The 14,036-nt window shown below is 38.6% G+C and overlaps 2 protein-coding genes and 1 non-coding gene across 4 annotated transcripts; 2 read left to right on the top strand and 1 right to left on the bottom strand.

Moving 5' to 3' along the window:
- Positions 1-165: 165 nt before the first annotated feature.
- LOC109771030 (transcription factor GAMYB) lies at positions 166-3,862 on the top strand. 2 transcript variants are annotated; one of them, XM_040394283.3, is made up of 6 exons: positions 166-265; positions 440-930; positions 1,927-2,517; positions 2,604-2,763; positions 3,270-3,550; positions 3,677-3,862. In XM_040394283.3, the coding sequence occupies exons 2-5, from the start codon at positions 490-492 to the stop codon at positions 3,545-3,547; spliced, it is 1,470 nt and encodes a 489-aa protein (XP_040250217.1). In that variant the 5' UTR covers positions 166-265; positions 440-489; the 3' UTR covers positions 3,548-3,550; positions 3,677-3,862. The 2 variants fall into 2 exon arrangements, with proteins under 2 accessions (XP_040250217.1, XP_020185337.1); XM_020329748.4 differs by having other exon boundaries at positions 3,631-3,862.
- A 292-nt stretch (positions 3,863-4,154) lies between these two features.
- On the bottom strand, positions 4,155-6,530 carry LOC109771028 (uncharacterized). The gene is made up of 5 exons (XM_020329746.3): positions 6,277-6,530; positions 5,399-5,658; positions 4,730-4,820; positions 4,458-4,524; positions 4,155-4,366 (listed from the first exon to the last, which is right to left on the bottom strand). Exons 1-5 carry the CDS (start codon positions 6,333-6,335, stop codon positions 4,313-4,315), a joined length of 531 nt encoding a protein of 176 aa, XP_020185335.1. The 5' UTR covers positions 6,336-6,530; the 3' UTR covers positions 4,155-4,312.
- Positions 6,531-8,923: 2,393 nt separating this feature from the next.
- Positions 8,924-9,007, top strand: TRNAL-CAA (transfer RNA leucine (anticodon CAA)). Its single transcript has one exon. It is a non-coding gene; the product is annotated as a tRNA-Leu (tRNA).
- Positions 9,008-14,036: the final 5,029 nt, after the last annotated feature.

Below are 14,036 nucleotides of genomic sequence, written 5' to 3'. Positions count from 1 at the left end.
AGAGCGCTTTTGGGCCGGCCTAATCTGGCGCTCGCTTCAGACATTCTGCCTTTTCTTCCAGAGCTACATTTCTCGGGGTGGTTCCGGCTCGGGCCGAATTCGCGGGCCCGTAAACCCGCTCCATTCGAAATTGGACTTTTCGTACCTCTAACTAGTACTGCACCATACGCATTGCAAAGCCATCGCGAGCCCCTCCCTCCCCTCTACACTCTGCGCCGCCGCCGCACGCGGTAGATCGGTTTCTCCAAAGCTTCTCCTCTCCACGGTGAGCACCGCACCCGCGATCAATCTCTTGTCTCTCCCTAGATTAGATTCGATCGTATCGAATTGAATTGAATTGGTTTTGGTTGGATTGCGCTGGAGTGAATTTAGCTGTAGATTGGATTGGTTTCGCGTCTGTCGCTGATGCATTTCCTCGACTCTGTTCTTAATTTGGTAGGGCGCTGGCGCGGCTGTGCTGCGGCCTCTCGCCCCGGAACGACGTTAAAGATGGAAGGGAAGGACGCCACGCTCGTCTTGCCGGAGCTGCTGAAGGAGGAGGTGCAGTCGCCGCCGCTGTCACCGCTGTCTCCGCGCAGCAGCGACGACGATGAGACCGAAGCTGATGACAGCGACGGCGAGGAAGAGGAAGGCGGGGCTCCGGTTGGCACTGGCGGCGCCGTGGCCAGCGGGCCTCCGATGAAGAAAGGGCCGTGGACGTCCGATGAGGACCAGCGCCTGAGGACCTACGTGGAGGCGCATGGCGAGGGTAACTGGAACCAGGTCCAGAGGAACGCCGGGCTGAACCGGTGCGGCAAGAGCTGCCGCCTTCGCTGGGCGAACCACCTCAGGCCCAACCTCAAGAAGGGCCCCTTCTCCAAGGAGGAGGAGCAGAAGATTATCGAGCTTCATGCGCTGCACGGGAACAAGTGGGCTAAGATGGCGTCCGTTGTAAGTTTGCTCGCTCTGCTCTTACATGCTTCTAGATCGATCGGGTAGTCACTTCATCTATTGCTCTTCTCTTGTTAGTTTAGATTGGTAATGATTTGCTTCGGTTGATTGGCTTGGGGGAACAATGCTTTTGGTCAAACTTTTTGCCTAGTTGTATAGTCCCCCGGCCCAAAATAAGTGACTCAAGTCTGTACTAACTTTGTATTAAAGTTAGTACAGACTTGAAGTTGGTAGAGTAGTATTTTTGAGAGAAATTTTGCGGCTGCCGGGAAGTAAGTAAGAAAGTGGTTATTGCACTGAAGTGCTGGTATGTGCTCTGCTAATCTATGCAATTGTGTTACCAAGTCGTAGTGATTCGTTGTTGAATCAGCCTGGTTTGCTAACTCGTCCTTGACCTATGTCAAATAGATGTCTGCAACTTTTATTTATGGCCTACTGTGAGGATATTGATGGAAGGGGTCGACGACACTTGCTGAATTAATATTAGGTTTGAGACATATATATGACTCTTTGGGTGATAGTTCTAAGAGCATTCTCTCTTATTTGTTATTTCTGTCTCTACTCTCTAGTATATAGTCATGTTTTACTTTACCTGTACATTCAGTTAGCAAGTATGAAATTATTATTTTCTATATTACTGTTAATAATAGAATATAAGTTGGTGATCAGCTGGTATTCCTTAAAGATGTGAATTTTTTAACTTTTGGTTTTGCCTCTTATCGAGTGGGTTTCCTGCCTATAGGTACGTCATGTGCATTGTCATTTGTCACCAACAATGATGCCATATTTGTTTCTTTAGTGTTTTGTCTATATTTTTCAGTATGTGTACATTGACATGCATTGTTTAATTTCCCTTAATGTTATTTTAATATTTTTACTATACCAATTTCCGAAATCAGAATATCCTGTCATGACACATACTTTTTGTTTGAGTACTATCTTTGGACTACTTAACTCATATACACAATTGTATACTAATCATTATTATTATTTCAGTTAGAAGGCCGCACGGATAATGAAATTAAGAATTTTTGGAACACAAGAATGAAGAGGCTCCAGAAAGCTGGTCTAGGCCTTTATCCAGATGGCTTATTATCTCGGTTGGCAAATCAAGAGATGGGTTCTCATAGTCCTGAAGATTCACGTGGGAAGAAACGACAAAATGAACTCTCACAGGGAAATGGTCTTGAATTTGATGATATTATATTTGAGAAATTAGACTATAAAAAGCAGTCAGACAATTTCCTTACTCCAAATTTTACAATTCAAGATTCCCTTCCAATGAATGACATTAACTACCCTTTGAAGCGGCATGCATCTTCTGGCATAGTATCAGACTACGGTGGCAGTCCTAAGTGTGAACAATTTTCTAATGAGATTGAGGAGGCTTCTTACAATGATCTCAACTCTGAGATGTCAGTTGTTTCTTTTAATAATGTCATTTCCAATAGCATGCCATTATTAGATGACAATTTCCCTATTTCTGGGAAGATATTGCCCATTAAAATGGAGCTCCCTTCATTCCAATATGCCGCTTATGATACAAGCAACAACTTGTTGTGTCCCGCATCAACTCTTCCTGAACAGGTTGACAATAGTATTTTATTTTTCAGTAATTGTTGTGATAAAAATATTTTTTTCACTTCTCAAAACTCTGGTCCGCTTTTGTTCAGGTACATGGATTTGGGGTCCCTACCAAGTTCGAAGGAGAGTTTGACTCAGAACTGCCATTTCCATATGCTTACCATTTTATTCCATCCACTTCAATCTTTGATGACAATACCCTTGAGTACAGTTCTTTTAATGAACTTACGACCTACAAATCACCTACTGGTAAGTTTGCTTAATCTTATTTCAATTTTACAATATCAGATACAACCTAACCTATTGTTAAGTTCACTTAATATTTTTTGATGTATCAATACTCCCTCCTTTCCGGTTTATAGGGCTTATCTCAAAATTTTAGGTTTCCCATTTTATAAGTCTCAATTTGATTGTTCCCCATCATATGTTAAGATTTCAAAGTGCATTAAATCATTGCATGCGAGGATTAAGACAAAACTGACCAATGCATGTACTTTATGCATGCATGCATTACAATTAATGCATTGGAAACACAATTTTGTGAGGAAAACGAGCACATTAATTGTTTTTTTTTTGCAAATTACAAAAAATATTCCACCACTCATCATTTACCTTAGTTGGTGAGATTTTTGAATTGAGCCCTATAAACCGGAAAGGAGGGAGTATTAGATAAAACTTAATTTATTTTAAAGGTTGTTTAATCTATTTCAATGTACCAGTGTATGATAAAACTTAACTTCTTGTTGGTTTTGCAGACTCGGATGCTATTTTCATGGACAACAAACATAATGCGGATATATTACATGATAAATATTTTTGCTCAGATCCTTGCGCGACAGATGTATCAGCAGAAGCAAGATTTTTTAATGAAGATTCAACACACTCAGAGTATCAACCCAACAACGGTCCACTTAATGCATTATTTTATGGAAAGTTTTGTAATGATGTTACATTATCAGCCAGGGATGATGGCCATCAGACTCTGCTTTCCAGTAATGGCGTACCCAATACACACCACTTGCCTGGATATTAATATGTAAGAACAAAATTCATAGTGCCTACTAATTTTCTTTCAAGTAACTAAGTTAAATCTTTATAATAATCATTGTTTTTTAGGATGACGATGGCAAATATTAAACTCTACAACAATTATCATTTTTAGGACGGCATCTGGGACAATGACGATGATGATGACTCCACTTTATGCAGTCCTAGTCTCCCGATTTTATCCAGAGAAACATTATTCATGAAGCAGAATTACATTTGATTTTTTTTGTTGTTGAATTGAGAATGTTTTATGTGAACCCATTCCATTCATTCATATTGTGAAAGAATTTTATATTCAATATATTGAGATGTTCCTTATTGTTAATTGATTGCTTTTGTCCTATCATATTATGAAAATGAAACATGGTTCCATCTCTGAACTGTATTATCAAATATCATTATATGATATCAACAAAGTTCAACCATGAAATTTCTCTTTGCTGTGTTTTGTCATTGGAACAATCACAAGCCAAGATTTGTGGTTGTATGGTATTTTTAGTTACACGAGACATGCAAACTTCCTTTAGTTTAACTTTGTTATTTTTATTCAAATAAATGCCATCAACTTATTACTATTCTATAAAAAGCAGTAATAAATTACAATTGATTTAAGATAATAATACTGTATGTTCAAGGTCCCAGTACATAATTGAGCTCACCAAATATACACTTTTGCCAACTTAGAGCTCACTGAGCTCTTGACAATCTATAATCTCATAACGTGACTTGAAACAAATGTTCTTTTCCATGTCTAACCGTATAGTCCTTCTTGCTCCCACACGTCCACAAGCAAGTCTACCATTTCCTGTAAATAAAATTATAATTTTAAAATAAGTATGAGAAAGAACATTATAAAACAGAGGGAAATCTGTGATCTATTTAGCATAGGATTTTACCGCAAGAGGAATTGGTTGGTAGAATAGTTTATTGCTTCCTAGCAGGCTCTCGTACGTTGTGTTCCAACTGTATCAGCAGCAAAAATATCAAAGGTGGAGAAAATAGAGTTTAACTTTCAGCATACTGAAACAACGTGTACCCTAGTTCCATATGCAAGAGGAAATTGGGAAATGTAAGAATATATAATATTTGGATATTCTTTTGGTTCAAAAGACATAAAAACAAGACATTTCATGTATTTCAGGTACAACAGTAAATTACAATAACTCACCTTATCTTTGGTTCTCGGGGCTTTTCAAGTCGAGATTTGCGTTTTTTGTTTCCAACCCACTGTTGTCTAGTCTGGTTCCACTGCACAAGACCTTTAAATAGAGGCAGAATAAAAGTTTACATAAGATTAACAAAATAGTAAATGGAAGCCATTGCATATCAATCTGGTGACATGTGAACATGCTACAGAAGTACTAAGCCCGATAATTAGAATTTTTCAATAACTTGCATCACGGTGTCACTGCAAAGAAAAAAAAAAGAAAAATAGAATAAGACAGAAGAGGCTTTTGTTAGTTCAGATGCAGGATCATCTCATGCCAACTATTCTTGGTCATAATTTAAACATTAACAACAACTAAATTCTGAGATTGTTTCAATCAGAACTATTAGTTGTCGCAGAGATGTTAGAAGCCCCAGTGTGCAGAAGTAAATGTAAGCATGGTTTTGCACATAAGTCCAAAACTACAGCTGCTACAAACTCTGGATGAAAGTCATTTCATGTTCTAATTAAACCTGCATATAAGGACATGGATGACAGAGCTCCAATAATCAGTTGTACACTTGCATTTATTTGACAGTAAATCACACTAGTATGATGGAATGAAAAAATAGAAAGGAAATGGAACAGGTGCCATGGCACACAGATTGATCTTAGGTGCATGCTGTATACCTTGATTTACAAACTCGTTTGGGTTGCTGCTACTTCCAGCTCCATGCTGATCGCTGGATTGCGGCGCTGTACTGATTGAAGACATGCTCCTCTGCGATTGTAGCGCGCTGTTTCCAATCCCGTGTGCGCTCGTGCTCCAGAAGCCCTCAGACAAGTTTGTCTTCCTTACTGAGCGGCCTTGGATCCTCAAACCTTTTGAAGGCTCATCGACCGCTATTATCGGAGCAGGCTTAGCACAGCCACAGCATCCAAGGCAACTTCTGCTCTGTAGCAAAACAGTATTGACCAGTGAACGATTAGCTTCACGTATTCGAGAGCCTGAGATAAGTCATGTGGCATAACAACCAGCGAAAAGCTATAAAGTAACGAGCATATGTTTCTTGACAGCTTTTGACATTGGACTGCACAACAACCGTCATTCCACGGGCTCAGAAATCATAAGTCAGAGCATTTTGGTACAAGATTATAAAGGTTAGTTTCAAGGTCAGGCAAAAAGTGTGTCTCTTATACCAAAAATAAGCCATGGACATTAAACAAGAATCAGGTACCATCACATGGAGCAGCTCCTACTATGGAAACGATGGATTCAAGGACCGCCTAGCCTCTGCAAAGCGACATCGGCATCTAAATGTTTATAGAGCGGGCGAACCGTGTCTATTTATGCGCAAGCAGCAAGAATCAGAACCGGGAAACAGCATCGCGGTTGCACATGGAACCGGGGACAAAAAGGGGAGAACCTCGCATCCACTAATCCTATTGACCTCCAGGTGGGGGGCACAGCGCGAGCCCTAATCCCTAAACCCGATCGAGCTCGCTGCCGTTGCATCAGGTTACGGAAGTACGGGCGAAATGGGGGGAGAGTGAGGGAAGACACGCACCCCATGCAGGCGACGAGGCGGCGCACCCAGGAGGAGAGGGACCTGCAGCCTAGCAGCATAGCATCCGAGGCGGTGGGGTCCTGCGCGCCCGTGGTCGTCGCGGCGGTGAAGGGCGGGAGCAAACCCTAGGCCCCAGCGAGGCGCACGGGTGGAGGAGGAGGGGAGGAGGAGGAGGAGGAAGGGGGAGGTTGCGGGGGCGAGGAGTTGGGGAAGAAGGAATCGGGAATGGGATTCCGTGGTGGGCTGGGATTGGAGAAACAGGGGAATACAAATCTAGGATTCAGGAGCAAATGTTGCTTGGATTTTCTTAAATAAATACGTAAATACCAGTGGTCCGAAATGGTTGTTTTTGCAGTAAAATGCAGAGTTATTGGATATCGTCGCCGTTCTTTTTATCTTTATTTTACTATATGTAGTTTTTTTGAAAGGATTAGATCATTTATAAAAGTCAAGTACAAAGCATCTTAAACATTATAAAAATTACATCAAGATTCTTTGACCACGGACAACCACTACTACACCAGAACGAGTCGCCGATGCACCGCTATCACCGCTCCCCTACCGGAGCTCGCTTGACCTTGCCGATGATAATCGGGATGTCTTTGTGCACGTGCCCTTATCATGTGTTTAGTTCAGGTCATCAAGTGGAACGTAATAGGTTGGTCCCGTGCCCAGGGGTGGTTCTGGCGTTTGGTTGGGTCGAAGAACGGGAACCAAGTCATTCCCTAGAACGGCATATTCGCCCCATATGCGGAACCCGCCAGAACCAACCCATTCTAGTGGAATGGAACCATGACGTTACATTCTACTTCATTCCCCAACCAAACACACCCTTAAGGACTAGCGTCCTGGAGTCGCAATCGTCGCATTTGAACTCTTTCATAGAATCGAAGCACCTAATATCAAATCTCGCTACATGACAAGAAACACTAACCTCACCGCCCTATGGAGACGACAGAAATATATGTCGGAGCTCCGTCGACTACTTCCGAACGAACGAACATGCAGAGGATATAAGCCCGGAAGATCGAAGAAGAAACGCCGCCATCCGTCTGAGTGCCTGACCTGCGAGGACTAAAAAACTCTAACCTAAACTACTAATAGAAGCGGAGGCATTGGGATTTCCCTCCTCGCCACCGGGCGCTGGAGCGGCGGGAGATGATTCTACAAGCTCGCCGATGAAGTCTGGAGGAAAAAGTTTGCCCTAGCCATCTATGATTATGGGAGGAAATGAGAGTGTAGTTTCATAAACAGTGAATGGTAACAGTAAAAATTTATCCAACTGACTGGTCCAGTGGTCATCTTTTCACAAGAAGGGGAAGAGGGCATGGGTGTACCTTGAGTTCTGATGTACATACGAAATTTTCCATCCAATCCCCATACAACACATCAGATCAAACCATTTATGCATAGAGCCAAAGTGCAAGAGCATTAGATTTTAGATCATATATCTACAGAACGAGAAAGTGATAAATTGGGACAAAGTTGCCATGTTTTAACAACTAAAGTTGCCATTTTGTATCAACTAAAGTTGCCATGTAAAAACGTTCGGGATGATATGCTTAAAATTCGAACGTTCGGGATTTATCAGGGTCCTAACCAATTGTTGCTGGACCTGAAGGAGGGATGGCGAGTTAAGAAGTAGCATCGTGAAAAATTACTGTCAAGACAAAAGAATGAGCCCTGCAAATTGGAGTAAAAGAGTTACCGAAATAAATTCACATGTGTCCCAGATTCGATTATAACAAAAGAAAATGGAACTATAGAGTTCAATAGTGGAGCTATGTGGTAGCGGGGGTGCAAACTCTGAAGATTTTCTTTAAAGGCCTTAGATGAGGAAAATTAGCTTTCCCCATCATCTTTAATTTTTGGTGTTCCACGTCCTTTGGTTTGTTCTTTCTCTAGCCCCGCCATTCTCTTTGCACTTGGGCCACACTCACTTAAAATCTTTCGAGAATGCATATCCATTACAAACCGAGAAGTTTGTAAATTTTTGCTAAGATCCGTATTCTTTATGATTTCCTTTTTCCACTCATTTTTCATTTGAATGTGATATATTGTCCTTCGGCTTATGCTGTTGGATCAAGCAAAAAATAAACTAACTTGATTTCATGCTTGCGCCACATACTAGATCCATTAACCCACCATGCCTTCTTGGTGGTGGTGGGGGCCAAGGATCAATCTGCCATTAACCCACCGTGAGTGTTGCAAGGCAGGCCCGTTGTTTTCGACTTTGGGGAGTGGAGTGGGCGATCAATCAGTGCTCATGATCGAAACAATTTTTCTTTTTGCGGGTCACGTTATCTTTTTTTTTTTTTTGCGGGTCACGTTATCAAAACATGATGTGATGCGCAGTCGGCCGTTTGAAGGTTTCTTTTCTCTTGTTTAATTTTTTTCAAACTTTTCTCTTGTTTAATTATATGGTAAATAAACTCGCATAACAGGTGAAAGGTACACGTTTCGCGATCGCACTTTGAGCTGCTCGGGGAAGCAGGTCGATCGGTAAAGAAAAGCAGACAGTGAGAGGGGTGACTAGGATACGATTTATTCCTTTGCGCAGTGGCGTCTCCTTTCTGTTCCCCGAGAATATAAACAAAACAGTAGTTACATTAGTTAAGTATGATTAAGGATTACATAGAACAAATCAGTCAGGATGGCCGAGTGGTCTAAGGCGCCAGACTCAAGTTCTGGTCCTCTTACGAGGGCGTGGGTTCAAACCCCACTTCTGACATATTTTCTTCTTTTAACTTTCTATATATCGATTTTTAGTTATTTTTTATTTTTGGCCTTTGCTTTTATGTTCTGTCCTTAATTTTTTTCCTTCTTTGATATGTTTGCTACAACAACATCAATCACATCCAACATCTGCGGTTGCGGCACTAAAACATGGACCGATGTGTAAAAAAATAATGGAGTAAGAGGATAATCCAATTCTGACATATTTTTTCTTTTAACTTTCTATATATCGATTTTTAGTTATTTTTTATTTTCGGCCTTTGCTTTTATGTTTTGTCCTCAAATTTTTTCCTTCTTTGATATGTTTGCTACAACAACATCAATCACATCCAACATCTGCGGTTGCGGCACTAAAACATGGACCGATGAGTAAAAAAATAATGGAGTAAGAGGATAATCCAATTCTGACATATTTTTTCTTTTAACTTCTATATATCGATTTTTAGTTATTTTTTATTTTCGGCCTTTGCTTTTATGTTCTATCCTCAAATTTTTTCCTTCTTTGATATGTTTGCTACAACAACATCAATCACATCCAACATCTGCGGTTGCGGCACTAAAACATACACCGATGTGTAAAAAAACAATGGAGTAAGAGGATAATCCAATTCTGACATATTTTCTTTTTTTAACTTTCTATATATCGATTTTTAGTTATTTTTTCTTTTCGGCCTTAGCTTTTATGTTCTGTCCTCAAATTTTTTCCTTCTTTGATATGTTTGCTACAACAACATCAATCACATCCAACATCTGCGGTTGCGGCACTAAAACATGGACCGATGTGTAAAAAAATAATGGAGTAAGAGGATAATCCAATTCTGACATATTTTTTCTTTTAACTTTCTATACATCGATTTTTAGTTATTTTTTATTTTCGGCCTTTGCTTTTATGTTCTGTCCTCAAATTTTTTCCTTCTTTGATATGTTTGCTACAACAACATCAATCACATCCAACATCTGCGGCTGCGGCACTAAAACATGGACCGATGTGTAAAAAAATAATGGAGTAAGAGGATAATCCAATTCTGACATATTTTTTCTTTTAACTTTCTATATATCGATTTTTAGTTATTTTTTATTTTCGGCCTTTGCTTTTATGTTCTGTCCTCAAATTTTTTCCTTCTTTGATATGTTTGCTACAACAACATCAATCACATCCAACATCTGCGGTTGCGGCACTAAAACATACACCGATGTGTAAAAAAACAATGGAGTAAGAGGATAATCCAATTCTGACATATTTTCTTCTTTTAACTTTCTATATATCGATTTTTAGTTATTTTTTCTTTTCGGCCTTAGCTTTTATGTTCTGTCCTCAAATTTTTTCCTTCTTTGATATGTTTGCTACAACAACATCAATCACATCCAACATCTGCGGTTGCGGCACTAAAACATGGACCGATGTGTAAAAAAATAATGGAGTAAGAGGATAATCCAATTCTGACATATTTTTTCTTTTAACTTTCTATACATCGATTTTTAGTTATTTTTTATTTTCGGCCTTTGCTTTTATGTTCTGTCCTCAAATTTTTTCCTTCTTTGATATGTTTGCTACAACAACATCAATCACATCCAACATCTGCGGCTGCGGCACTAAAACATGGACCGATGTGTAAAAAAATAATGGAGTAAGAGGATAATCCAATTCTGACTTATTTTTTCTTTTAACTTTCTATATATCGATTTTTAGTTATTTTTTATTTTCGGCCTTTGCTTTTATGTTCTGTCCTCAAATTTTTTCCTTCTTTGATATGTTTGCTACAACAACATCAATCACATCCAACATCTGCGGTTGCGGCACTAAAACATACACCTATGTGTAAAAAAACAATGGAGTAAGAGGATAATCCAATTCTGACATATTCTTTTCTTTTAACTTTCTATATATCGATTTTTAGTTATTTTTTCTTTTCGGCCTCTGCTTTTATGTCCTGTCCTCAAATTTTTCCTTCTTTGATATGTTTGCTACAACAACATCAATCACATCCAACATCTGCGGTTGCGGCACTAAAACATACACCAATGTGTAAAAAAAACAATGGAGTAAGAGGATAATCCAATTCTAAAGAAATCAAACCCCACTTTTGACATATTATTTTCTTTTAACTTTCTATATATCGATTTTTAGTTATTTTTTCTTTTCGGCCTTTTCTTTTATGTTCTGTCCTCAAAATTTTCCCTTCTTTGATCTGTTTGCTACAACAACATCAATCACATCCAACATCTGCGGTTGCGGCACTAAAACATACACCGATGTGTAAAAAAACAATGGAGTAAGAGGAAATCCAATTCTGACATATTTTTTTCTTTTAACTTTCTATATATTGATTTTTAGTTATTTTTTCTTTTCGGCCTTTGCTTTTATGTTCTGTCCTCAATTTTTTTCCTTCTTTGATATGTTTGCTACAACAACATCAATCACATCCAACATCTGCGGTTGTGGCACTAAAACATACACCAATGTGTAAAAAAACAATGGAGTAAGAGGATAATCCAATTCTAAAGAAATCAAACCCCACTTTTGACATATTATTTTCTTTTAACTTTATATATATCGATTTTTAGTTATTTTTTCTTTTCGGCCTTTTCTTTTATGTTCTGTCCTCAAAATTTTCCCTTCTTTGATATGTTTGCTACAACAACATCAATCACATCCAACATCTGCGGTTGCGGCTCTAAAACATACAGCGATGTGTAAAAAAACAATGGAGTAAGAGGATAACCCAATTCTAAAGAAATCAAACCCCACTACTGACATATTTTTTCTTTTAACTTTCTATATATCGATTTTTAGTTATTTTTTCTTTCCAGCCTTTTCTTTTATGTTCGGTCCTCAAATTTTTTCCTTCTTTGATATGTTTGCTACAACAACATCAATCACATCCAACATCTGCGGTTGCGGCACTAAAACATACACCAATGTGTAAAAAAACAATGGAGTAAGAGGATAATCCAATTCTGACATATTTTTTCTTTTAACTTTCTATATATCGATTTTTAGTTATTTTTTCTTTTCGGCCTTTGCTTTTATGTTTTGTCCTCAAATTTTTCCTATAGCCCAATTCTAAAGAAACGTAATGCGTTGTAAAAAGAGAAGGCATGCTATATTCAAACTTAGTAAAAACTATGATTGTAGGTTTCATCTGGCTCAGCTACTCTGGTTGTGGCCCGTGCGCTGTGAACAATCCATGTCCTACTTTCTTGTCGCCTTGTTTACTATATAAAATTGGGCTGGGAAACCACTTCTCTTAAAAAAACCAATAAAACTCACCTTGCCACCTATTATAACGAAGTCAATTTTCTTCTTTGGTATGCAGAAGCCAACGTTTAACATCAATAGACAACACAAAAGTACCATATGCACCAGAAAAGAAAAGAGGAAGAGAAACCTTTTTTCTTTTCCAACATATTTTTTCTTTTAACTTTCTATATATCGATTTTTAGTTATTTTTTTCTTTTCGGCCTTTGCTTTTATGTTCTGTCCTCAATTTTTTTCCTTCTTTGATATGTTTGCTACAACAACATCAATCACATCCAACATCTGCGGTTGCGGCACTAAAACATACACTGATGTGTACAAAAACAATGGAGTAAGAGGATAATCCAGTTCTAAAGAAATCAAACTCCACTTCTGACATATTTTTTCTTTTAACTTTCTATATATCGATTTTTAGTTAGTTTTTCCTTTCGGCCTTTTCTTTATGTTCTGTCCTCAAATTTTTCCCCTTCTTTGATATGTTTGCTACAACAACATCAATCACATCCAACATCTGCGGTTGCGGCTCTAAAACATACACCGATGTGTAAAAAACAATGGAGTAAGAGGATAACCCAATTCTAAAGAAATCAAACCCCACTTCTGACATATTGTTTTCTTTTGACTTTCTATATATCAATTTTTAGTTATTTTTTCTTTTCAGCCTTTTCTTTTATGTTCGGTCCTCAAATTTTTTCCTTCTTTGATATGTTTGCTACAACAACATCAATCACATCCAACATCTGCGGTTGCGGCTCTAAAACATACACCAATGTGTAAAAAAACAATGGGGTAAGAGGATAACCCAATTCTAAAGAAACATAATGCGTTGTAAAAAGAGAAGGCATGATATATTCAAACTTAGTAAAAACTATCATTGTAGGTTTCATCCGGCTCAGCTACTCTGGTTGTGGCCCGTGCGCTGTGAACAATCCATGTCCTACTTTCTTGTCGCCTTGTTTTTTATATAAAATTGGGCTGGGAAACCGCTTCTGTTAAAAAAACCCAATAAAAACTCACCTTGCCACCTATTATAACGAAGTCAATTTTCTTCTTTGGTATGCAGAACGCAACGTTTAACATCAATAGACAACACAAAAGTACCATATGCACCAGAAAAGAAAAGAGGAAGAGAAACCTTTTTTTGATATGTTTGCTACCACAACGTCAACCATATCTAACATCTGCAGCTCCAGAATATACGCCAGTGTCTAAATAAAAATAGTGGAGTAAGAGCACAACCCACTTCTGACAACTTTTTTATTTCTTTTGTCTCTATATATTAGTGTTATTTATTTATTTTCATTTTGGCCTTTTTATGTTTTGTCCTCAATTTTCTCCTTGTTTTTACCTTCTTTGATATGTTTGCCACCACAATGTCAAACACATCCAACATCAGCTTGGAACATATGCGGATGTCTAAACAAAAACAACGGAGTGAGAGCACAAACCCAAGTCTGAAAATGCGTATGTGCTATAAAAAAGGCATCATATATTTAACCTAGTCAAAAATCACCCTACCACCTATTGAAATGAAGTCAATTTTCATTTTGGCATGCAGGATGCAATGTTCAACACCGATAGACAACACAAACATACCATATGCACCATAAAAGAGAAGATGAAGAGAAACCCTTCTTTGATATGTTTGCTACCACAGGACCAGAAGGGCAATAGTAAGTTCATGAACGTCATTACCATCAAGGTTGAAGAGATTACTGAATGCAACGACCATATCAGGCTTAATTAATGACCAATGTTTGAGGTA

This window comes from Aegilops tauschii, chromosome 7 (assembly GCF_002575655.3).
Source record: "Aegilops tauschii subsp. strangulata cultivar AL8/78 chromosome 7, Aet v6.0, whole genome shotgun sequence".
In the NCBI taxonomy this organism is placed as follows: domain Eukaryota; kingdom Viridiplantae; phylum Streptophyta; class Magnoliopsida; order Poales; family Poaceae; genus Aegilops; species Aegilops tauschii.
The sequence above is the reverse complement of the archived record's forward strand: the minus strand, read 5'-3'. Positions and strand labels throughout refer to the sequence as shown.

What these genes read in the sequence shown, in the direction of transcription:
- LOC109771028 (XM_020329746.3), bottom strand. Translation starts at nt 6,335, where the DNA reads ATGCTGCTAGGCTGCAGGTCCCTCTCCTCCTGGGTGCGCCGCCTCGTC. An exon ending in CGCCTCGTCGCCTGCATGGG is followed by an intron (nt 5,659 to 6,276) that starts GTGCGTGTCTTC and finishes GCTACAGAGCAG; the next exon opens with AAGTTGCCTTGGATGCTGTG. An exon ending in CCCCGAGAACCAAAGATAAG is followed by an intron (nt 4,525 to 4,729) that starts GTGAGTTATTGT and finishes CTGCTGATACAG; the next exon opens with TTGGAACACAACGTACGAGA.
- LOC109771030 (XM_040394283.3), top strand. Translation starts at nt 490, where the DNA reads ATGGAAGGGAAGGACGCCACGCTCGTCTTGCCGGAGCTGCTGAAGGAG. An exon ending in GGGCTAAGATGGCGTCCGTT is followed by an intron (nt 931 to 1,926) that starts GTAAGTTTGCTC and finishes TTATTATTTCAG; the next exon opens with TTAGAAGGCCGCACGGATAA. An exon ending in CATCAACTCTTCCTGAACAG is followed by an intron (nt 2,518 to 2,603) that starts GTTGACAATAGT and finishes GCTTTTGTTCAG; the next exon opens with GTACATGGATTTGGGGTCCC.